Genomic DNA, 25,650 nt, shown 5'->3' with positions numbered 1-25,650 from the left:
AAGTAGTACTGGTGAAGTTTTGGATGATAGTACGTTGGGGAAACTTGGGCATCGCATGTCTAGAAAGATATGGCTTCGATCTGGTGCATTTGGCCAAGTGGAACTGACCGAAGCTACCCCTTACGGATCCTAACTAGGTAGACCAAGGTTTGGTACTAAGCTCCGTGGATAGGACTATTCAGAAAACCTCGAAGGGTTGGTTACTTCTAATGATGTCCAGGTGACTCACCAAGCTTAGAAGTTTATCCGAAGAATGCCTATTTGTTGAGACCAAAGCTAAACCTGAATCTAACACAAGTTAAACCAAACTCTGTAATAAAATCTAATTCATCTCACAAAATTATAGTATTCCCTGAATGATAATCTAGACCGGGTGAGATGAATAAGAATTAAATTAATTTTCAAACTAAATTAAAATTAATTAAAATTAAAATTAGAATTTCATATTACTTAAAATTAAATTTTGAATTTCAAATTAAAATTAAATTTCAAATTTCAAATTAAATTAAAATTAAATAAAATTAAAATTTGAATTTCAAATTAAAATTAAATTTCAAATTTCAAATTAAATTTCGAATTTAAAATTAAATTAAAATTAATTTAAATTAAATTAAATTTAATTTAATTTAATTTTTTTTCACTTAAAAATTTATTTTAAAAATTAAACTTTAATTATTCTTTAAAAATTATTTGAAAAATTCTTTAAAAACTATTTTTTAAAAATTATTTTAAAAATTCTTTAAAAAATTATTCTTTAAAAATTATTTTAAAAATTCTTTAAAAACTATATTTTAAAATTCTTTAAAAACTATTTTTAAAATTCTTTAAAAATTATTTGAAAAATTCTTTAAAAACTATTTTTAAAATTCTTTAAAAATTATTTGAAAAATTATTTAAAAACTATTTTTAAAAATTCTTTTAAAATTATTTGGAAAATTCTTTAAAAACTATTTTTTAAAATTATTTAAACAATTATTTTAAAAAATTCTTTAAAAATTATTCTTTAAAAATTATTTTAAAACTTCTTTAAAAACTATATTTTAAAATTCTTTAAAAACTATTTTTTAAAAAAATATTTAAAAAATTATTTTAAAAATTTGTTAAAAATTATTCTTTAAAAATTATTTTAAAAATTCTTTAAAAACTATATTTTAAAATTCTTTAAAAACTATTTTTTAAAAATTATTTAAAAAATTATTTTAAAAAAAAAATCTTTAAAAATTATTCTTTAAAAATTATTTTAAAAATTCTTTTAAAACATTTTAAAAATTATTTTAAAAACTCTTTTAAAAATCATTTTAAACTTTAAAAAATTCTTTTAAAAATTATTTTAATACATTTTAAAAATTATTTTAATACATTGTAAAAATTATTTTAAAAACTCTTTTAAAAATCATTTTAAACTTTATAAAATTCTTTTAAAACATTTTAAAAATTATTTTAAAAACTCTTTTAAAAATCATTTTAAAAACTTTAAAAAAGTCTTTTAAAAATTATTTTAATACATTTTAAAAATTATTTAAAAAACTCTTTTAAAAATCATTTTAAACTTTAAAAAATTCTTTTAAAAATTCTTTTAAAACATTTTAAAAAGTATTTTAAAAACTCTTTTAAAAATCATTTTAAAAATTTTAAAAAATTCTTTAAAAATTATTGTTATTTTAAAAATTATTTTCACTTTAAAAATTATTATTTTGACTTTAAACTCATTTTTAATCTTAAACATCATTTTAACCTTAAAATTAATTTTTAATTTGACTTAACTAAAAATTAAATCTTAAATTAAAACTTAATATTGAAATTACAATTAAAATTTTTAACTTAAACTTAAAATTAAACTTAAATTAACCACTAATATTAATTTAAATCTAAAATTCAAACTGAATCAAACATATTATAAAAATCATTTTAAATTCCTTTTAAATGTTGTTTTAGAAATCTCTTTTAAATTTTTTTAATAATAATAATAATTATAACTAACACTTTCATTGACCAACTCAATCAAGTAATATGAAATTTAAATTATTTCACTAAGTATTAAATTATTAAATCAAGTAAAAACTAATCAATAAGTTATTGATAATGCTTAACTGTTATTGAATTAATAAAGTCTTATCTTATTTAACCTTAAACTAAAGTTAAGCACCTGAATATAAAATTAATTAATAATTGATTAATCAAATTCAAATAAACAGTTATACCAAGGATACAGAGATAATAATATTAGACAAATGTGTTAGGGCTTTGAAATTTAACACAACCAAACCTTAGTATTAAAGGGGAGATATTAAATTAAGGGGAGTAACCAATTCAGGGGGAGGTTCAATTTCTTTTAAATCCCCTAGAAAAATTAATAAATAAGGAGGATTAATAAAGGAATATCAAATTCAGGGGGAGGTATATTTTTTAATTATCTCCTTAAGCGTTATTTTTTAATCTTCTCTTTAATCTCTCTAGAAAATTCACCTCATTTAAAAAAAAAAATTTACTTTGAATATTTTTAGCAAATATTTTCAAAATTTTAAGTATCAAGTTCAGGGGGAGAAATTAATTAAAATTTTGTGTCTTTTTACATCTATTTTAAAACTAACTTATTTTTAAAACACCAGTTTTCAAAAAGTTAAATTTAACTAAGTTTAATTCCACCTAATTTTTAAACCTGATTTTAAAAGTTGAATATTGCAAATTTAAACTTATTCAGTTTTGTAACATATGCTTGAAAATTCAACTTTCCAAACTTAGCTTTTATCAAATTAGCCTTAAAAAGTTATTTTGGCAAAAATTTTACTTCTTGAAAAATTATTCTTACTTATTTAATTTTTGCTTTGTTTTGAAAAATCGAAGTTGAAAATTTACCTTTTTGAAAAGTAAATGTTACTTAAACATAAAAAGTAAATTTGAAAACCCTGTTTTGAAAATTTTTACACGCTTGAAAAGTTAAACTTGATTAACTTTAAATTTATACTTTTCAAAATTCAACTTGTCTCCCCCAAGTCAACTTGACTATTTTTTAACTTGGTGTTAAAAATTATACTTTTTTCTTTGAATTTTGAACCAAACTCAGATATTTTTCAAGATTAGCTGTTATTATTTTACAGTAACTCTACACTATGATTGTTTACCCTTGTTTTTTTGATGAATGCCAAAGGGGGAGGGTTAGGCGGTTAAGTTAGCTAAACCAGAATTGAAAATACAAACTAACTTAAAAACCCTTTAAATGCTTGTTTTTTCTTGCATATGTTTTCACTAACTTAACCAGGTTGTCATTCCATCAAAAAGGGGGAGATTGTTGGTGCGGTTAGCACTAACTATTTAACCCAGGTTTTGATGAATAACAAATCAGGTTAAGTTAGTCTATTGTTGATCTAACACTCTGATTGAGTGTGCAGGAGAAGTCCAGACAGGTCGACGGGCTGACCGGATGTCTGGCACGAAGTCCAGCTAGGTCGACGGGCTGACCGGATAGCTGGCGAGAAGTCCAAGCGGGTCGACGGGCTGACCGGACGCTTGGCGAGAAGTCCAGCTAGGTCGACGGGCTGACCGGATAGCTGGCGAGAAGTCCAAGCGGGTCGACGGGCTGACCAGACGCTTGGCGAGAAGTCCAGCTAGGTCGACGGGCTGACCGCGAGAAGTCCAGACAGGTCGACGGGCTGACCGGACGTCTGGCAGGTAAGCAAGGTAAGTCACTGGAAGGGAGTGACTGTGAGGACGCGTTCCCGGGAAGGGAACATTAGGCGTCGATCCGGCTTAGATCCATTTCGGATATCTAAGTCGAGATCGTGACTAGATTCCGGTCTCGGAAAGACGGAATCTAAGTCATACTTTGCTTATCTATAAAACTGTGCTAACAATCTTTGTTGCAGGGTACATTTGCCTCGGACTAACCTTTTCTTGCAGGAGAAGGACTTTCTGGAGAAGAGGGGTCCGGGCGCCCGGAAGGGATCCGGGCGCCCGGGAGGCAAGTTTTATCCCGATTGCGCGTCGCCACGTGGAGCTCACTGGTTGGACCTGCCACGTCCCACCAGGGCGCCTGGAAGGGATCCGGGGCGCCCTGAGCTTCATATAAAAGAAGGGGCAAGGGTGGAGCTTCAATAAGAACTAAGAATCCAAGATCTGCTGCTCTGTGCTCTTGCGACGCCACGAAAAGCTCTCCGACTCAGTGCTGGTTTTGTTTTAATTCTATCGTCGGTATTTTCTTTATCTGTCAATTCTTGTACTTAACTCTGTAATATTCGAATTGATAGTGATTGCCCAACGAAAGTGGTCAAGGACCACGGGCCTTCGAGTAGGAGTCGTCACAGGCTCCGAACGAAGTAAAAAAATAACTGTGTTCATTTACTTTTCCGCTGCGCTTATACTCGATATTTTCGAATCGATATTCACCCCCCTCTATCGAATCTAACGGTCTTACAACTTCCACTTCAGGTATATATGTTATAGAAGTCAATCTATCTATTTCTACATCATGGGTATTAGATACTGGATGTGCTTCTCACATTTGTACTGATGTGCAGACGCTGAGAAATAGCAGGGCATTGACAAAGGGCGAGGTGAACCTACGAATAGGCAATGGAGCACGGGTTGCTGCTGTTGCTGTAGGGACTTATTTTCTATCTCTGCCCTCTGGGCTTGCATTAGAATTAGATGAATATTGTTATGTGTCTGCTTTGAGTAAGAACATTGTATCAGTTTCTTGTTTAGACAAGAAAGGTTTCTCGTTTACAATAAAGAACAAATGTTGTTCCGTCTATTTAAACGATATGTTATATTGTAGTGCACCTCTGATAAACGGACTCTACATTCTAGATCTTCAGAGCCCTATTTATAACATAAATACCAAGAAGTTCAAGTCAAATGACCTGAACCAAACTTATCTCTGGCACTGTCGCTTAGGTCATATAAATGACAAGTGCTTATCCCAGCTCCATAAGGATGGTTTGCTGGACTCATTTGATTTTGAATCATATGAGATATGCGAGTCATGCCTACGAGGCAAGATGACCAAGACTCCCTTTAGTAGGCACAGCGAGAGAGCGATTGATTTGTTAGGACTCATACATAGTGATGTATGTGGCCCTTTCAATGTCGCTGCTAGAGGCGGTTATAGGTACTTCATCACATTTACTGATGACTTCAGTAGATATGGTTATGTGTATTTGATGACACATAAATCTGAATCCTTTGAAAAGTTCAAAGAATTCAAGAATGAAGTACAGAACCAGCTTGGCAAGAGTATTAAGGTACTTCGATCAGATCGAGGTGGTGAATACGTAAGCCATGAGTTTCGTGACTACTTAGCTGAGTGTGGGATTTTATCTCAACTCACTCCTCCTGGAACACCACAGTGGAATGGTGTATCCGAAAGGAGGAATTGTACCTTATTAGATATGGTACGATCTATGATGAGTCACACAGATCTTCCGACATATCTATGGGAATATGCTCTAGACACGGCATCTTTCATTCTCAACCGAGTTCCATCCAAGGCCGTGATAAAGACACCATATAGGATATGGACTGGGAGAGATGCCCAGGTGTCTTTCATGAGGATTTGGGGTTGTAAGACTTACGTTCGACGTCAAGTCTCAGACAAATTAGGACCCAAATCCGACAAGTGCTATTTTATTGGATATCCCAAGGAAACTAAGGGATATTACTTCTACATTCCCAGTCAGCACAAGGTAGTTGTGGCAAAGACTGGGGTCTTTCTAGAAAGGGACTTTGTTTCTAGAAAGACTAGTGGGAGCGCGTTCGATCTTGAAGAAGTTCAAGATGCGAACAATAGCACTGATGCCTCGATGGAAATTGAACTGGAACCACAAAGTGTTGTGGATGATGTTGTTCCATAAGGAGTTGAGGAACAACAACCGGTTCAAGTAGACATACCTCTTCGCAGGTCTGATAGGGTACGTCGTCAGCCTGAGAGATACTCATTTCTCTTGTCTGACCATAATGACGTTATGCTCATAGAGGATGAGCCTACCACCTATCAGGAAGCTGTGATGAGACCAGATTCCGAGAAATGGCTAGAGGCCATGAGATCCGAAATGGAATCCATGTACACCAACCAAGTATGGACTTTGGTTGATCCACCTGAAGGGGTAAAACCCATTGGGTGTAAGTGGGTCTTTAAGAGAAAGACTGACATGGATGGACTTATCTATAAGGGTCGCTTGGTAGCTAAAGGTTTCAAGCAGATTCATGGTATTGACTATGATGAAACCTTTTCTCCAGTAGCGATGTTTAAGTCCATTCGGATCATGCTTGCTATTGACCTACCATGACTATAAGATATGGCGGATGGATGTCAAAACCGCGTTTACGAATGGAAACCTCGAGGATGTGTACATGACACAACCGAGAGTTTTGTAGATCCACAAGATACTAGCAGAGTCCGCATAGGTCCATTTATGGACTAAAGCAAGCTTCTCGAGTGGAATCTTCGATTAGATGATGCAATCAAAGCAGTTTGGTTTCATCAAGAACGAAGATGAGCCTTGTGTCTACAAGAAGGTTGTAGGGATATAGTTGTCTTCCTCATATTGTATGTGGATGACATACTACTCATTGGGAAGGACATCCCTATGCTTCAGTCTGTCAAGACCTGGCTAGGGAGTTGCTTCTCAATGAAGGACTTAGGTGAGGCATCCCGCATTCTAGGGATACAGATCTATAGAGATAGATCTAAGAGATTGCTTGGCCTAAGTCAGAGTACATACATTGACAAGGTACTCCTTCGGTTTGCCATGCAGAACTCCAAGAAGGGATTTCTGCCGATGTCACATGGCGTGAGTCTTTCGAAGACTCAAGGTCCCTCTTCTAGAGAGGAGAGAGACCGCATGGATCAGATCCCTTATGCCTCAGCCATAGGATCGATCATGTACGCCATGCTATGTACTCGACCTGATGTCTCGTATGCTTTGAGCATGACGAGCAGATACCAGTCAGATCCAGGTGAAAGTCACTGGATAGCGGTCAAGAATATTCTTAAGTACTTAAGAAGGACTAAAGAATACTTCTTGATATATGGAGGCAGTGATGAGCTAGCTGTAAAGGGTTACAGTGATGCTAGCTTCCAGACCGACCAGGATGACTATAGATCGCAGTCGGGGTTCGTATTTTGCATTAATGGTGGTGCTGTCAGCTGGAAGAGTTCGAAGCAGGATACAGTAGCTGATTCTACAACATTGCTGCATCAGAGGCAGCAAAGGAGGCAGTTTGGATCCGCAAGTTCATCATTGAACTTGGGGTGGTTCCTAGCATTGCTGACCCCATTGAGCTCTATTGTGACAACAATGGAGCTATAGCACATGCGAAGGAACCTCGCTCACACCAGCGGACCAAGCACATACTACGGCGCTTCCATCTCATTCGAGAGATTATCGATAGAGGAGATGTGAAGATTTGCAGAGTACCTACAGAGGCTAACATCGCAGATCCCTTGACCAAGGCTTTGGCACAGAGAAAGCATGATGGTCACACTAGGTCATTAGGCCTTAGAGCCTATACTGATTGGCACTAGTGCTAGTGGGAGATTGTTAGTTAGAGTCCTAGAGCCAATCATTTGATGATTGTATGGACTCATTGTATCATATTCTTGTATATTAATAAAGGTATTTGGATTTTGGTTATTATACTTACTTGTATTGGTGCCAAATAAACTAAGTATAATAATGTCCTTGAGTAGATGGTTCTCACCTATATCAATCGGTTAATTGAACCGATAGTGAGATGATATAGGGAACACTACTCTTAATCATTCCTAGGCGAGTATTAACTTTCAGGGACAATGTTAATGCAATAAGACTAGCATGTAGGTCAACTCGATGACTTGATCTCACAAGTCATGGATATAGAGATATCAAGTTGACACATGGGTATACATTAGAGAATGTATACTGAATGACCCGCCATGAGAAAGTATCATGGATCGTTATATGAGTGTCATATACTTTCTCATGTGGCTATTAGTATGACTACTAGTCCTTAGACCTGAAGTCACCATAGATCCCTATATAAGGAGTTATGTACTTTAGTTTCGTCAAACGTCACCCGTAACTGGGTGGACTATAAAGGCGATTACTGGGTATGTAACAAATTATGCGGAGGGATGTGAGTGATGTAGATGGGATCTATCCCTCCTATATGACGGGAGTGACATCGATATTCTTGATAGAGTGAGACCACGAAGTGCATGGACATGCCCAAATGAGTCAATATAGGATATTGAGCTTATTTGATTTAGTGTGTCTACTTGGAGTTCAAGATTTAGATTGATTAGAGGATGACACGGTCTATGCCTCATAATAATCAATCTAGATGTCTAGGATAGAAGGACACTTGTCATATATTGTTAGGAGTCACAATTAGTAGTCACAAGGTGATGTCGGATCTCGATATTCTTGTAACTTGGATAGTAATGATGTGTTGCTAGATACCGCTCATTACTTATGCTCCTAAATGGGTTTAGGGCATTGCCAACGTTACAAGAACCTATAGGGTCACACACTTAGGACAATTAGATGGAGATTAGGTTCATATGATGAACCAAGAGGATTAGATTCATTTGATGAATCAAATTGGATTAAGAGTAATCCTAATTGGGCTAACTTGAGTTCGACTCAAGTTGATTCATGTGTTCAATGAGTTTAATTTAGATTTTGACTCATTGAATCAATTTAATTAAATGAATTAGATTCATTATATTAAGTTGGCTTGAATCAAATGGTTGGATTCGATCAACCATGGAAGAGATTTGGTCAAGTTTGACTTGACTTGAGAGGAAGATTAAAAGTCAAGTTAGACTTGACTTTATGCCACCTCATTGGTGAGTTGGCATTGAAGTGGACCAATGATGTTACTCCACATCATCATGGGTGCCACCTCATGGAAGTTACAAAGCCATTTTCTTAATAACTTCACATTAATTGCATTTAATGGGGAGTTACACTATGGGAAGTGGCCGGCCACTTTTGGTTTTGAATGGGAATTCATTTTTCATTCAAGTGTGTATCTTCTTCCTTCTTCCTCTCAAGCTCTCCCTCTCCCTCTCCTCCTTGCTTGGCCGAATCTTACCAAGGTGCTAGCACACCTTTGTGTGAGGTTTTCTCCACCTACGTGTCCGTGTGGATACTTCTAGAGGACCGACGCTTGACGGTCTAGAGATCCGGCAATTCCTTGGACGAGCGGGAATGCGAAAGGGCACGCTTCAAGGTATACTTCTTAACACATAGATCTAGGAGTAGATCTAGAAGTTTTTGAAACTCGTACTTGTATTTCATTCAGTTTTTCCTTGCACGGATCTATGACTTTGGGTGATTCGGGGTTTCCGCGACGCGAAAAGCGGTTTTCGCGGCCCGATAAACCCAACATTCGATGGGGAGGATACTATTAAACATGCCTAAGTGTATACCATTACTTGACACTAAGTCCATTAAAAAGATTGTGCCCCTTCCGATGGGGAAGATCACACGCTCTTAATTAGTTTCCTATAGTCATCCTAAATGGAAGTTTGATCTAGTGATCCGCAAACAAACTCATCCGATATGGAGGAAGGCACTCAGAGCCAACGCGCAAGTTTGTTTGCATCACTTACAAACCAGTAATGGAGACCGTGGAATTTATTAAAATAAATCCCTCTCCCACTTAGTTATTTAAAATGAGGAATTTTAAACTATCCTAGCATACATCATATGCATACACACACATCATAGTAAATAAAAGCAATAAATATGGAAATTATTTTCCAACTATTATGGCCTTTTTTTATTATTATCCTCCATGTGCTCCAACCCTAGCTGCTGCCATCTTTAGCTACCGCCATCGGGTCGAGTCGTCGCATCCATCTTGCTTCTTATTCCACTGCGCCTCTAGTGCTCCAAAAGTACCACGCCTCGCAAGTATCCGATCTGCGACAAAATAGAATTTTACATATATCGATCCTATATTCCACGAGGGAATGTACATGTAATCTAGATCGAAAAAAAAATTCTAAAATCCTAGGGCTAATACAGCTGCTGTTGTATTAGTTACATACAATCATGCACACACACAATAATGCCCTTGACATGTCCAAGGGTCCAATCACACACAACATCTATAAGCCATAATAGTTAGAGTTTGCAACCACAAAGTTAGCACATCCTACTATTATCCTGCCTAAATTATGTATGACATGTGTATAACCTAATTTGAAAACCAAACACACAGAGGCAAACCCTAGCTCTGATACCAATTGTTGGTTAGTCCTAGGAAAACGTACCGGTTCCACTGTACAAAAATTTTTGTACAAGTGTCGAACCTTTCCTTAAATAACCTATTGTGTTCTTTAGAAGTTAAATTAGGAATCGCAGACGGAACTTAATATCGTTGATTCCAAATTTAACTTATCTGTTCTTAATGGTTTAGATTTGAATCGCAAGCGGAACTTAACACTATTGATTCAAATCTACCTAAGTTATTAATTCCATAAATATTAATTTCCAAAATTGGCTTCCAGGACTGCATGGCGAGGCACATGGCCTTCTTGGATATGGGAGCAACCACCACCGCCTAGGCAAAGCCTTTTAAGGAAAGTTAATATTTATTTCCTTAAATAACTCTAAGTTAACAAAAAAGAACAATCGAATCACAAATTCGAAAAAGAAGAAAACACAAACTCGAAAAATAAATTCGATAAACTAGATTAAATTACCTCTTGTATTTAGAATTCATACAAAGGAAAAATAACTAGTATGATACGGAAGAAAAATACTAGTTATACCTTCTCTTTGTAAGATAATGACCTCAAGATCTTCTGCCGTATTCCTCGCCTCACCTTGGACGTCGTGTGGACGACGATCCTCCAAGATGAACACCACCCAAAAGAGTCCTTCCTCTTCCTCTAGAATTCGGCCACCACCACCACCAAGGAGAAGAGAGCAAAGGGAAAGGGAGAAGAGAGAGGGTCGGCCACCAAGAGATCTCCAAGCAAGAGAATAAGAGTTGTGTCTCATGAAGCCCCCTCATCCCTTCTTTTATATTACTTGCCCAAGGCAAATAAGGAAAAACTTTTTACAAAAAATAAAATCATCCAAGAGTTTTTCCTTTTCCCTTTTAATTTTTCCTTTTCTTTCCTCTTGATTGAATCAATCACTAATTTTAATTTTGTGATGATTTTAATTAAATTAATATGGCCGGCCACTTGCTTAGGCACCAAGCAAGGTGGCCGGCCACCTCATCAAGGGGAAAAAGGAATTTTATTTTTATAAAATTTTACAAGAAAAACTCTTATAAAATTTTACAAGCTCTCTTTCCTAAAGTAGGAGTTAAAAAAGGAAAGTTCTAAAAATTAAAACTATATTTTAAAATTTAAAACTTCTCTTACAAAATTTTCTTTTTTAACATGATGATAGAAAATTTTAATTTTAAAACTTATCTCCCTTTTTCTTAAACCATGAGGATGGTTAAAAAAGGAAAGTTTTAAAACTTTTAAAACTCTCTATTAAAACATGTGGCCTAATTCAAATAAGGAAAGTTTTAAAAATTAAAATATCTCTTTTAAAACTTATAGTTTTCTACAAAGAGAAGATTTTAAAAATTCAAAACACCCCTCTTATTTGAATTAATCTTGGTCGGCCCCTACATGCTTGGTCACCAAGCAATAGGGTCGACCCCTATAAAGAGGATGTGGCTGACCCTTGCTTGGTCACCAAGCATTGGACCGGCCCACTTCTTGGACACCAAGAAGAGCCTTACATTTGGATGGACTTGAGGCTATAATGAGGCTACGACAGGGACCTAGAGGAGAAATTGGTTTTGGCCTTCCGATGAGCTTGAGTATCCCGTGTTCGTCCCGAACACACAACTCAAGTTCATCGATAATAACTCATTCCACTAGAGAGTTATTACTGCACTACTGCACCAATCTCAAATTACATTATGAGCTCCTTCTTATCATGAGTGTGTTAGTCTCCCTGTGTTTAAGATTACGAATGTCCACTAATTAAGTAAGTTACTGACAATTCACTTAATTAATATCTAGTTCCAAGAGTAGTACCACTCAACTTTATTGTCATGTCGGACTAGGTCCACCTGCAGGGTTTAACATAGCAATCCTTATGAGCTCCTCTTGGGGACATTCTCAACCTAGATAACTAGGACACAGATTCCTTCTATAATCAACAACACACACTATAAGTAATATCATTTCCCAACCTATCGGGCATATTGATTTATCGAGCTAAACCTCACCCTTTGATAAGTCAAAGAAATAAATATTAAATATATGTGTTTGTTATTATATTAGGATTAAGAGCACACACTTCCATAATAACTAAGGTCTAGTTCTTTTACTAAGTTAGTACAAAAAGAACTTACCTAAATGATCCTACTCAATACACTTAAAGTGTATCAGTGTAATTTATTAGTCAAGATAAACTAATACTTAATTACACTATGACTATTCTGATGGTTTGTTCCTTTCCATCTTAGTCATGAGCAACTTGTTTATAATTTATAGAGAACCGACAACATGATCTTCTGAGTGTGACACCACACTCCATGTTATCTACTATATAAATTAATTGAACAATTACATTTAACAAATAAATGCAGATATTGACCAATGTGATTCTTTTATTTCAACAAATAAATGTTTACAAAAGCTAGGCTTTTAGTATACACTCTAACAGAATAGCCATACAAAATAAAAAAGAAACCTTTCTCGACTTTTCTTAAACTAACACTTGTATAAAATAATTAAGCAATAAATTAAAATAGAAAAGAAGAGGCACAAGATGTTTACTTGGTTACAACCGGGGAGGTTGTTAATCCAAGGAGTGGAACGCATTAGAATATCTCCTTCAGGCGGAGAAGCCTTTTACAGCAATGAAAGCGCAAAAAGAAAGAAGCAAAACTCTAAAGCAAGCACACAAGTGTTGGAATTACAATTCTTGAGTTCATTGTTTACCTTCTTGAGTTGGAATTAAACTCTAAAATTTTATCCCTTCGCAACGGATCGCGTTTGACACGATCCTGGTTAAAAAGTCAACTCCGGGCGCCCGGAATGGTTTCGAGCGCTCCGGACCGTTCCGGTTGCCCCGGGTGGGGAAACTCAACCTCGTTGACTTTTTCAACCCGGGTTTTCTGCTCCGACTCCATTCGCCTCGGTCTGGGTCTTCCGCTCACTTGGGTGATCTTGGCCATCCGGAATAGGGCTCACCCGAACCCAACTTCTGGCCTTATCGAGCAAGCTTCTGCTCCAGCTTCTCGTCCCTCGGAATCGGCACGTGCTTCCTTCTCATCCGCCAGCGTACTCATCCACACTCTTCGTCCCTCGGTCGCACCTCATGCCGACCTTCTCGCTAGCTGTGTCTCTTGCTCTTCGAGCAGTCTTCCGCTCCGACTTCTCGTCCCTCGGAACCACCGCACGCTTCCTTCTCGTCCTCCGGTGTACTCTTCCGCAGCACCTCGTCCCTCAGACGTACCACGTGTCGTCCTTCTCGCTAGTTGCATCTTCTGCCCGAGTACCTATGCTCCTAAGCCCATGCACACTTAGACACAAGGTTAAAATACCACATGACCTATCTTAACTTGTTTGATTACATCAAAACAACCTTGGGGTTCCAACGATATCAAGTTGTTTTCTCGCCACCAATCGACTAGTAAAAACACCAGTCGATTGATCCTAAGTGAAATTCGATAGTTACAGGTCAATAGCTCGATACCAGTCAATTGATGAAAATACCAATCAACTGCTCCACATAGGTTGAGCAAACAGAGGCATTCTGTTCGCTACCAGTTGACTGATTAAAATACCAATCGACTGCTATAGTAATTGCTACGGTGCTTGCTACAGTAGACTCTGAACCTAGGATTTTATCCTGAGTACAATCTCTCATGCACTCGTCGTTACCCATATAAGCTAGACCTAGCCTTCTAGCCTCATCCATCAGCCTCGTGTCCCTCGGATGCCTCCACATCCTTCACGCATTGCCTTTTGGAGCTTCCATCGGCCTTGTCATTATTGTGGGGTCTTCCTTTGCCAAGAGGTCATGCCTCCGGGACTTCATTCATTGCCAAGTCACAGTTGGACTCTCCTTGTATCCTGCACACTCACAATGCATATCAAATACAACAATAAAGATAATTTAAACTTTTATCCAAATATCAAAACCTAGGGTCACACTGGATTGCTCTAACAGCTAGATCATTTAGTTTGTTCATATACTCACTATTTCGTTCCCAATAAAAAAACTCATAAACATGTAAATCATAGTAAATCTATCATGCAATTTCTATATCACATATAAAATATAACAACTTAGTATATGCCTTCGCAAGTGGCTCTAATACCACTGTAAGGAACTAGGACACTAAACACGTAGAAAGTGCGGCGAAAAATATCTAGTTCCTATCAGAAGATCCATGCGAAGGAAGAAGACATATACTAAGTTTTAACATGATAAGGAGTTATACCTTTGATGCGTATACTCGGTCTCCCGACAGTCAGGATCTCAACACGATCACGTGTTCGTGCCTCTTTCGGTATCCAGATGAACACAAGAAAATGGAGAAGACCAACACTCAAGGTTGTGCTAGCAACCCTCTAATGAGTTTCAGCCAAAGAAAGAGAGGAGGAGAAGAAGAATGAATTCATACTCAAAAATGAGAGAATTGCTTTTGTACTTCATCCAATGAAAATACTTAATAAGCATTAACACTCCATTAAGGCCATTTTTTGAACTCTTCATTTTTTTAATTCAATTTTAAAATTGAATGAATTTTGAAATTAACTCTTCTAATGTTTCATTAATCTCTATTAATCCTCTTTAGTGAATGAATTCACTTGAGTTTAACTCAAGGCTAATTCGGATTAGATTGAATCCATATGGTTGGATTCACTTGAGTCTAACTCAATGATTCTAATTTGAATGCGTCAATCATCTCCTAATTGACTCTTAGAGCTAATACTAACATGGAGCTAGGTGAAAGCCCTAGTGAGTGAAAATAGGAAGAAGGAAAGTCGTGGTGAGTGAAGCTAGGCATGTGGAGGTCCAGATGGGTCAAGGTTGATCGGACATTTGGCGTTGGTAAGTCCAAGTGGGTCAAGGTAATTAACCGGACACTTGACGTAAAGAGAAAAGTCCAAGTGGGTCAAAAGATTGACCAGACACTTGGTGAAGAAGTCTCAACAGGTCAATGTTGATCTATTGTTGGGTAAGGGTACCCTAGACCTAGGTTTGGTAGTTAAGGTTCTATAATCGATTAGGCTAATCGTTTGTCATAGCTTTAGCGATTAGGATAATCGCTTAAGCCCGGAATCACAGGAAAGCATGCGTAATCAATTGGTATAGTCGATTAGGATATCGTAAGCGATTAGCGTAATCGCTTATAGTGTCTTTTGGTTAGAATAGAATGTTTCTGCTCGAAGCTTAAGCGATCAGGTTGATCACTTAAGCTATTTCTCACAATTGAATAGAATGTTGCTGAATTGATCTGGCTAATCGATTCAGCAATGCTTAATCGAGTAGGGTAGTCAATTAAGATTGAAAATATAGCTGTTTATGTAGGTTGCTGACATGGTAATTGATTAAGAGGATGCTTAATCGATTAAGGCGCCAATGGTAACATAAGAAAAGGGTTTCGAGCACTGTTTCAGCAGCTCTCTCCACTCCATCTTCTCACCAGTTCTTGGAAGCTTAGGGCTGAGGTGTTGTTGTACTTCCAAGCTTCAAGGGGCATTCAAAACAAGAAAAGTTTGAGAGATTCAAGGTTCAAAGTGTTAGTCATGTTTCGATTTGTATTTACATTTGATTCCTTATTTCGAGTTATATTTTTTTATTCTTGAGTTATAAGAGGTTTCTTTGCCTCCGGTTATTCCAAGAAGGAGTTGTTTTTTATAGTAGAGAGTATGTAATGTGTGGATCCTTGGACTAGTCATCTCTTCTTGAGATGGATACCAAATAAATCTACTTGTTAGCATTGGAGCGCTTGACTTCGAGTTTATTTTGCTGCACATCATCTACGAAGAAAGAAAATGAACGCGACAAACTATTCAACCCCCCCCCCCCCCCCCCACCCCTTTAGCTCCGAAGTATCCTAATAGTCTTGGAGGAGCAAACTCCAAGCATATGTGATCGACTGATTTCTGTTGATATAGTTTGCACTAACGGTGTAATTCAGATTTTGATGAATGATAAATAAGTTAAGTTAGGTATAATAGTGATCTAACCACTTTACCAAGTGTGCAGATAGGTCGACGGGTCGATCGAATATCTGGTGAGAAGTCCAGATAGGTTGACGGGTCGACCAAATATCTGGCGGGAAGTCCAGCTAGATTAATAGGCATACCGGATAGCTGATGTGAAGTCCAACTAGGTCAATGGGCCGACCAAACAACTAGTGCAAAGTCCAGATAGGTCGACGGGCCGACCGGATATCTAGCAGGGAGTCCAGTTGGGTCTGTGGACTGGACAACTAGCAAATTGATAAGTAAAGGTAAGTCACTGGAGGAGAGTGACTAAGTAAAGACGCGTCTCGATTAAGGGAACAGTAGGCGTCGGTCCAGGTTAGGTCCATTTCGGATCCCTAATCTGAGACCTTGATTAGTTCTTAGTCTCGGAAGAACATGAACTAATTACTACTTCTCATTATTATTGTACTAACACTTGTCTTGCAGGTCATTACTTGGGTTATTGGACTAACATTGTTTTGCAGGATAAAGGAGCAAATTTACCTTCGGATGAACAGTGTCTGAAGGTGTCTTCAAGCAGCTGAAGGTGCATTTATACTGTTAATCGAAAGCGTCTTCCATGGCTATGGAAGACGCCTTTCGTAGGATGAAATTTGGACAAAGTTATGGATAGAGGCCGGACTATTTAGGATCAACTTTCTCAAGTTATGGAAGGCGCCCTCAATGCCCTATATAAGGTAGTCTCAAGGAAGCTTCAAAATATAACGCATATACGAGTTACTATGCATCCATTTAAGGTTCCAACTGCTCTGGGGCTCCTGCTACGACTGTACTATGAAGCTGCTATGCCTGACGACTGCTCCGAGGACTTTTGACCTCGGCCGATAGACCGACATCGACACACGAACAAGCTACTTAATTCCCTAAGTGTTGATAAAATTTTTATTGTACTTAAATTTTACAAATGGAAAGTGTAGTCTGTTGCACTTCTCTGATCATCTTTGTACTCGATTCTCTCTTCCGGAGGTACCAGAAGAGATTTTTAGTGGATTATCCATCGATAGGTCCATGGGACCTGGGTCTTGGAGTAGAAGTCGCCGAAAGCTCCGAACTAAGTAAAACCACCTGTGTTTTCCTGTGTTGTTCTTTTTAGTTTTTCTGCTACGTATACTTTGATTTCAAAACGAAAAAATGAGTTTTCAAAAACCATGTGATTCACCCCCCCCCCTCTCATGTGCGTATCGATCCAACAGTTTTCAGTCGACCGCGCACGGTCAACCGAACCAGCGAATAATTAATAATGCTAACACTGTTTTTCTTTACCATTTTATATCTATTGTCCTAACTTAGTGTTGCAGGCAAGTGGTAGTAGATCAGCTTGGTCAGACACTAAACAAGGTGAGAGAAAGTCCAAACAGGTTTGAAGGACTATATGTTTGGTAGGTAAGTGAAGGTAAGTCATTGGATGAGAGTGATAGTGAGAACACATCCCGGTTGAGGGGACAATACGCGTCAGTCCAATTTAGGTCTATTTCAAAAATCTAAATTGAGACCCTGACTAGATCCTAGTCTGTATGATAGGGTCTAAGTCATAAACTAATTATATTCTTATTATGCTAATTTTATTTTACAAGTTAGATATTGTCGTGTTAGACTAACTTAATTGCATGGCAAAAGGAACAAAAAGGTCTCGAGTGCACAGTACCCAAGGCGTTTTCCAACATTAGAAGGCACTTTTCAAGAGATAAAGTTCAGACTTCGTTACAGATAAGGAGCAACGAGTTCAAGATCAGATTTGACACGTTAGAGGTGCCTTCAAGGCTATGGAAGGAGCCTTCACACCCTTTAAATGGGCATCTCGACTAAGCTTCAAGACAGAACTTTCATACGAGCTTCTACGCGTCCAATTGACTTTTCGACTGCTCCGACTTTCTACTGCTGCCCTATTACAGCTCTACTAAGCCTAACTGATATTGAGAAGCCTTCCAAACACCGAGCTTGAGCCGACTATCTACAAAAGTGTTTGGCAACAAAAACATAAGTTTTGTACTTAATTTCTGCAAATAGAAAGTTTAGATTGTCACACTCTTCCGATTCTTGTATATTCGATCTCCTCTTCTGGCAATTTCATAAGAGGTTTTTAGTGGATTACTCGTTGATAGGTCTATGAGACCTGGGTATTGGAGTAGAAGTTGCTGAAGACTTCGAATCAAGTAAAATCGCTTGCGTTCGTGTCTTTTATTTACTTTTATTTTTCTATTTTTGTTTGTATTTCCGCTGTGCACTTTGTTTTCAAAACCGAAAAAAATAAGGGTGCATTTGGTTTGCACCGTTTTCATTTTCATTTTTTGAAAAACGTGCGTTTTCTATAAAACAGAAAATGACTTTTTGTCATTCTCTGTTTTTCTAGAAAACGCTAGTTATTTTTTTAGAAAACAAGAACGAAAAACGTAAACCAAACACCATTTTTCAGAAAACGCGCGTTTTTCAAAAAATGAATATGGAAAACACGCGTATCAAACGCACCCTAAGATTTTCAAAACCACGTGATTCACCCTCCCTCTCACGTGCATCTTTATCCAACACACACAGTTGTAGCAATTAGAGTTTCGTAACTGTTATAATATAAAAAAATTAAAACAAAAATTGTTTGGAGCTTTCGAAATAATTTTAAATAATATTTTTTTTGTGTTGAAATCAGGCTATTATGAGTTTTAACCTATAACCAATTGTAGATCTCTAAACTAATTTCGATTTAATATATTATGCATCTCGTGTTTCAACTCGAGTCAAGAGTTAGGATATCTCAAAATTTAGGATTTTGTAGCTACTTAATGTTAAATCATAAATTTTAAGACGTCATAACTTTTAATTTGAATTAAATCACAGGAAAAATAATATATCAAATTAAATATTCTCCGAAGATCTACAATTGATTGTGGGTAAAAACTCGTAATAATAATTCGATAGGATCGTAGCAATTACAATGCCCCTAGATTTAGGATTTAAACGAGAAATATAGAAAAAATGGTGTCACTTTGCAGGTGAGACAAGAATTGATTGGGCCCCACGTTGTAGCATCCAGCCCACTTAGGAGCCCAATCCACCCCGCGGGGGCAGCGTAACTTTCTGTAAACGTCCACCCGACCGACCTGGACCTGGACTACCTGGTAACGGTCGGCTGATCTCAACGGTCGAATCCCTTTGAAATTTGAACTGTTTACGGACCAAAAGAAGAAGGCAAACAAGCCCGAGAAGAAAATAGGAACCTTCTCATTCGCCATCTCTTGCCTAATCCGAGATACGGAGCGATAGAAGTCACCCTTGCCCGATTCCGTTTTACCGATTGTGGATCAAGGCGCAGAAGAAGGAAAGGTAGAAGAAGATTCCGGCGATGGAGGACGCGTTCGACTCGATGATCTTGGTGTCCGGTCCAAGTTTTGTTCGATCAGGGCTCAAGGAGCAAGCTTTTGGAGGTCAGAATTTATTTTTGATGTTCTTGGGGAAATTAGGGTTGTTTGACTCCGTTGTCTTAGTCTCCGGTCCAAGTTTTGTTCAATCGGGGCTCGAAATGCAAGCTTTTGAAGGCCGGGATTTGTTTTTGGACGTTCTTGGATTGTTGGGGGAAATCAGGGTTCGTGATCTTTCAGGGAGGGAGATTGAGGAGCCAGGATTCGCGCACAAGCTAAGATTTTGGAACTTTAGGTCGAAATGCATCTCCCATTTATGTAATTGTGTCAGATCGCGTTCTCAGAGTCATGAAATCTGTTGTTGTGTCTTGCTGAAAGAATAAATCTTTACGTTTCTCGTGAATTTAGATTAAAAACTAGAATATCTGGTTGCGAATCCCTTATGAAAATTATCTGTCTTTACCTATATTTGAGCTGTAATTAGCTAATTTTGTTACTATGCTGCTGAGTTGATATTTATTTCTTTTTATTTTTCTTCTTCATCAGACGATGTTGTGATGTTTGTTAATTCTGGAGGCTGCGAGATTCAGGGAAAAGATTGTCGTATTAAATTCCAAGGCGATGCTCATTTCCTAGGTGGAGACGTAATTGAAACCAATGAAATCATAGCTGAAAGTGGTGGCCACCCGTTACTGTACCAATCGGCACGATATGGTGACTTTCGCTATATGTTTGATAATCTTGTTCCTGGAGACTATTTCGTGGACCTACACTTTGCAGAGATAGTCAATACAAATGGTCCTAAAGGAATTAGAGTTTTTGACATATTTGTCCAAGAAGAGAAGGCAAGATCTCTTTCACCTACTGCATTTTGTATAACATTTCGTTAATTTATGGGTTCTGAGAAATCCTTCTCTGGGTTAGAATTGCAGATATTATCTTCATTTGACATATATGCTATCGTTGGAGCTAATAAGCCTCTCCAGCTAGTTGATATCAGAGTCTCTGTGCTGCACAACCAGGGTGTTTTAATAAGATTTGAGGGACTCCGTGGATCTCCAACAGTTTCCGGAATTTGCATCAGAAAGGCTCCAGTCTCAACAGGTGCGTTGCATTTATTGCCTCTCTAGGGATAAAGTTTGAATATTTCTCTTTTCTCAGTTTTAATTTCGTCGGAGTTTAGCAGCCATGATAAACCCAGAACTTCATTTATGCACCAAATGCGCCACTGAGATAGAGGCGTCTCCTATTCAGGTGAGGAACGGAAGCTTAGTTGTAAAGTTTTTAAGATTTGAAAGATAGCTATTTTGATCACTATGTTGTACAATTGTAGAAAAAATTACAGAGCAGAATTGTCGTCCAGTATGAGAAAAAAATACAGGAGCTAACCCATGAATGTAAAATGAAGTCTGATGAATGTTATGAAGCTTGGATGTCACTAACAGATGCAAATCAGAAGCTACAGAATGTTACAATGGAGCTTGATAACATGATCTTCCAAAATGAAACACTTGGTAAGGGAACTATGTTGCCTTGAGAGTGATGCCCTGTAATAAAATTTGTCTAATTATTCTGTTTTTTGTTTGCAGAACGAGCCGTTGGAAGGGAGATGGAAAAATTCAAAGACGTTTCAGATAAATACAAGAAGGATAAGAAGTTATGGTCTTCTACAATCAATAATTTGGAAAAGAAGATTAAGGTACATAAGGGTCAGATCTGCATCAACAAACTTCTATCAATCAAATATAAAGTAGATTTTAAAATGTTTTTGCTCACGGTTCAGCTGTTCTTTGTTTCAGGCAATAAAAGAAGATCATATGCAACTTTCACAAGAAGCACATGATTGTGCTAACTCAATCCCGAATCTAAATAGCATGATCACTGCAATTCAAGCCTTAGGTGGGTTTCTACAGTTAGCAACTTTAAGATACATATAATGACTAGAAAGGAAATTCTGAAGTTGCTTTGTGCTTACAGTTGCACAAAGTGAAGATCTCAAGGTAAAGTATAACGAGGAGATGGGTAAGAGAAAAAGATTGTTTAACCAACTCCAGGAGTCAAAAGGTATGCATCTCTTATTATTTACTTATTACATACATGCCTCTTGCATTGTTTGATTGACTAGAATCTTTCTTTCCACTGTTCCAGGGAATATTAGGGTATTTTGTAGGTGTCGCCCTTTGAGTAAGGAGGAGATTTCATCTGGCTGCCATGCCATTATAGATTTTGACGCAGCCAAGGATGGTGAAATTGGAACCGTGGCAGGTGGAACAACAAAGAAAAGCTTTAAGTTTGATCGAGTTTATACGCCAAAGGATAATCAAGGTATTGATCAAGTTGATCATTACTGAGAATGTTGATAACATGAAATTTATTAAAATTAGGGGCATTAGTTACGGTAGTTAATTGTCTTAAATTAGTATAAAGATATTTTAGTTCAGTGTGTCATCTATGGATCGGAAAACAAACTTTGCCAGTTAATGATGTGAGAAAATTGAAGAAAATATTATGGAATCCTAAGAACATGATACAAAATGTTCATAGTAGGCATAGGGTGAACCTGAGAGTAGTTTGCAGTTTAAAGAAGCAGAAAAAAGGAAGTGAATTAGAATCCTGAGAGTATGATGTGGAATAGTGACCTTCCCTGATTCAACCAACCATGCTAATTTGAAGATTATGATGTATGTTAATAATTTTTGAATGAATATATCTTTTTAAGGTAAGATATTTGATTTGGTTCTAACAGTGTGGTAGATATTGACATATCAGACATTCCATCTTAATAACTTGGATATTCATTATCATATAACGTTGTGCAGCTGATGTTTATGCGGATGCTTCACCTTTTGTCACATCAGTCCTAGATGGCTACAATGTCTGCATATTTGCATATGGACAGACTGGTACAGGGAAGACATTCACCATGGAAGGAACTGAAAATAATAGGGGAGTGAATTATAGAACTTTGGAAGAGCTGTTTAAAATAGCAGTTGAGAGGAAGGACACAATTTCCTACAGCATATCTGTGAGTGTTCTGGAGGTGTACAATGAGCAGATCAGAGACTTATTAGCAACCTCTCCGTCAAACAAGAAGTAAATTCCTTTCTCTATTAGTGCATGTGCTTTGTACTTGGTCCATCATGCTTACAATTATGTTGTTTGTCGATACATTTTTCACATAGGTTGGAAGTTAGGCAAGCAGCCGAAGGATTTCATCACGTGCCAGGGATGGTAGAAGCTAAAGTTGAGAATATGAAAGAAGCTTGGAATGTGCTGCAGTCTGGGAGCAATGCTAGAGCTGTTGGTTCTAACAATGTAAATGAGCATAGCAGTAGATCTCATTGGTTAGTAATCACTTGGTTTTGCATTGTATATTTATTCTGAAACTTGGTTTTGGCTTGTATTATAACTACTAAAACTATTAAAACTACTAAATTCTTGAATCTGCAGCATGCTTTGCATAATGGTGAGAGCAAAAAATTTGATGAATGGAGAGTGCACAAAGAGCAAGCTTTGGCTTGTGGATTTGGCTGGAAGTGAGAGGCTAACTAGGACAGATGTTCAAGGGGAAAGACTCAAGGAAGCTCAAAACATTAATAGATCACTCTCTGCCCTTGGAGACGTCATTTCTGCTCTTGCATCCAAAAGCAACCACATTCCTTACAGGTTTGAAATCAGATAATGCTTTTCTTGGTTTAATTCAGAATCTAAATCTAAATCTCCCTTTTTTTCAGGAACTCCAAGCTTACACATTTACTGCAAGATTCATTAGGTAGGTTAATTGAATGTACTTTAACATTTAGCATACAAGGTCATTTTGATTTATGAGTCATTAGAAAATCAGCAATACTTCTTCAATTCCTGTGTGAATAATTTAAAATAATATCATTTGCTATTGTGAAATGCAGGAGGTGATTCAAAAGCTTTGATGTTTGTACAAATTAGTCCATCAGACAACGACATGGGTGAAACTGTCAGTTCGCTGACCTTTGCAAGTCGAGTACGGGGAGTCGAGTTGGGTCTTGCTAAGAGACAAGTTGACACGGTGGAACAGCAAAAAATGAAACAGATGGTATTGCTTCCTGATGGTTACTTATACTATGCTTTTATGTGTTTTTTCCTTACAATTGATACTAGGTGATCTTTTATTATGACACTCGGTCGATGATAATTACTGGCTGTTGTCATTTTTCTTGAAGCTTGATAAAGTGAGACAGGAATCTAGAACCAAGGATGAGTCTTTAAGGAAGTTTGAGGAGAACTGCCAACACCTTGAGAATAAACTGAAAGAGAAAGAACAACAATGTAGGATGCTACAAGAGAAGGTATTGTACATCATATCAAAGTCCACTCTTTTATTTTCCTCGAAAGAAAACCCATATTTTCCATGTTTTTGACATTAATATGTTTACTCTTGTTAGAATAAAGATGTTGCTAGCCAACTCAATTCAAATGCAGAAATACAAAGTCAACTGGATAGAAAACAGTGCCAGCTCATGGAAAAGTTGAATGGGAAGGAAGAAGAATCTATGATGCTTCGGCAAAAAGTATGGTTTAGACTCAATAATAAAAAAATCACGGTATTTTCTGCTAAGAAAACATCGCCCATTAACAAAATAAATTTCTGTTGTTTACAGATCAAAGATATGGAACAAAGATTGAAAGAGCGACAACAGATAGAATCAGTGAGTCTTCAGGAAAAGGTGAGAGAATTGCTTATAAAAAATCCTCTCAAATATTAAATAAACAAATACCATGATCCTCTAGAGTTCCATTCATTTACTCAATATTGTTTAAAAGAAATGCCTTCTAGGGAATTTTTAGGAATAGTTTACAAAGGGGGAGTCATATTGACTAGGTTTTTAAAGTAGATAAAGCATCTTGATAATAACGGTAAAAAAAACTTAAAATTTTGAGTGAAGTGATGCAAAATGGAATTCTCTCATCTTTTTTACATTACATATTTGAATAATCTATTACCGTTGTCATACAGGTTGAAGAGCTTGAACTCAAACTTAATGTTCAATCACACTCTGAAATTGCAGCTAAGGAGAAGGTAGCTTGTTATCAACACATTCTATTCCTTTTGGTGTTCTTGAAACCAACATTCTATTGCATAAACAGGTTAAGGAACTAGAGTGCCAGCTTAAAGAAAGTCTGCAATTTCAGTTGACTCTTGAACAAAAAGTAAGAGATTTGCTTCAACATGTTTCAACTTCACTTTGCTTAACTTCCCAAAGTTAATAAATTTGAACGTGCTAATTTCCAGGTTAAAGAACTCGAAAGTAAGCTTAGAGAACATAAAGAATCAGACTCCATTTTAATCTTACATTCAGCTGATAGATCAAGAATTGGAACACCGGCAGAAGCAAAAGGATCCTCAAGCGATGAATCAACAAGTGACACTGACCCTGGCATTCTGAGAAGTTCAACTTCTATAAACAGGTTAATGACAGGCCGAGTTTCAATTCTCCATAGAGGTATATCTCCTTCTGGAATCAAGAGGAAAGGAGAGCGTGAGCATCGAATTAGTGTATTGGCTGATGACACTGAGAATCACAGTGCGTTTTCTACAAACTCAGTAGACAATAAGACAGAGCCAATGGAAATCAATAGAAGCAGGAAACTAGATCAAGCAAAAACATATGGAAGGATTACAAGGACTTCAAAAGTTGTTGCAACGCATAAGCTATTTCCTCATAGCAGAATCAAAAAGGACCAGCAAACTGGAGTAGGAGTTAAGGAGAAAAACAAGGTAAGAGGATGGGCCAGGTAGTTTGTAATCCTGAACGGCAATCAAACATCTGAATTGACTTATTACCACATCCATAGCTAACCTATTCTATCGTAGAATCATTGTGTGTGTTTTTAGTAGATCTTTAGTGATTTGTTGTGAGTTTTAAGATATACTCAAGTAAATCATATTGGTACTTTTTGGTTAATGAAAGTGCCGAACATGTCTTGTTTTCCCACTATGGCCAAGTTTATAATTAATTGTAAGAGGTATTTTTAAAAAGATAAAAATATTGAGAGTAAAATGAAAAACTTTCCTGTACATATTAATTA

At 36.9% G+C, this 25,650-nt stretch overlaps 1 protein-coding gene across 4 annotated transcripts; it reads left to right on the top strand.

The window, feature by feature from the left end:
• The first annotated feature begins 19,394 nt into the window (after positions 1–19,394).
• On the top strand, positions 19,395–25,576 carry LOC121984609 (kinesin-like protein KIN-14E). 4 transcript variants are annotated; one of them, XM_042537625.1, is made up of 20 exons: positions 19,396–19,650; positions 20,131–20,429; positions 20,517–20,688; positions 20,768–20,838; positions 20,918–21,098; positions 21,174–21,283; positions 21,384–21,483; positions 21,562–21,648; positions 21,733–21,909; positions 22,404–22,677; positions 22,767–22,928; positions 23,035–23,250; positions 23,319–23,356; positions 23,493–23,656; positions 23,784–23,909; positions 24,006–24,131; positions 24,222–24,287; positions 24,578–24,640; positions 24,709–24,771; positions 24,854–25,573. In XM_042537625.1, the coding sequence occupies exons 1-20, from the start codon at positions 19,569–19,571 to the stop codon at positions 25,358–25,360; spliced, it is 3,084 nt and encodes a 1,027-aa protein (XP_042393559.1). In that variant the 5' UTR covers positions 19,396–19,568; the 3' UTR covers positions 25,361–25,573. The 4 variants fall into 4 exon arrangements, with proteins under 4 accessions (XP_042393558.1, XP_042393556.1, XP_042393559.1 ...); XM_042537624.1 differs by having other exon boundaries at positions 19,395–19,650; positions 20,771–20,838; positions 24,006–24,287; positions 24,854–25,576; XM_042537622.1 differs by having other exon boundaries at positions 19,395–19,650; positions 24,006–24,287; positions 24,854–25,576.
• The last annotated feature ends 74 nt before the right edge of the window (positions 25,577–25,650 follow it).

This window comes from Zingiber officinale, chromosome 5B (assembly GCF_018446385.1).
Source record: "Zingiber officinale cultivar Zhangliang chromosome 5B, Zo_v1.1, whole genome shotgun sequence".
In the NCBI taxonomy this organism is placed as follows: Eukaryota; Viridiplantae; Streptophyta; class Magnoliopsida; order Zingiberales; family Zingiberaceae; genus Zingiber; species Zingiber officinale.
The sequence above is the reverse complement of the archived record's forward strand: the minus strand, read 5'-3'. Positions and strand labels throughout refer to the sequence as shown.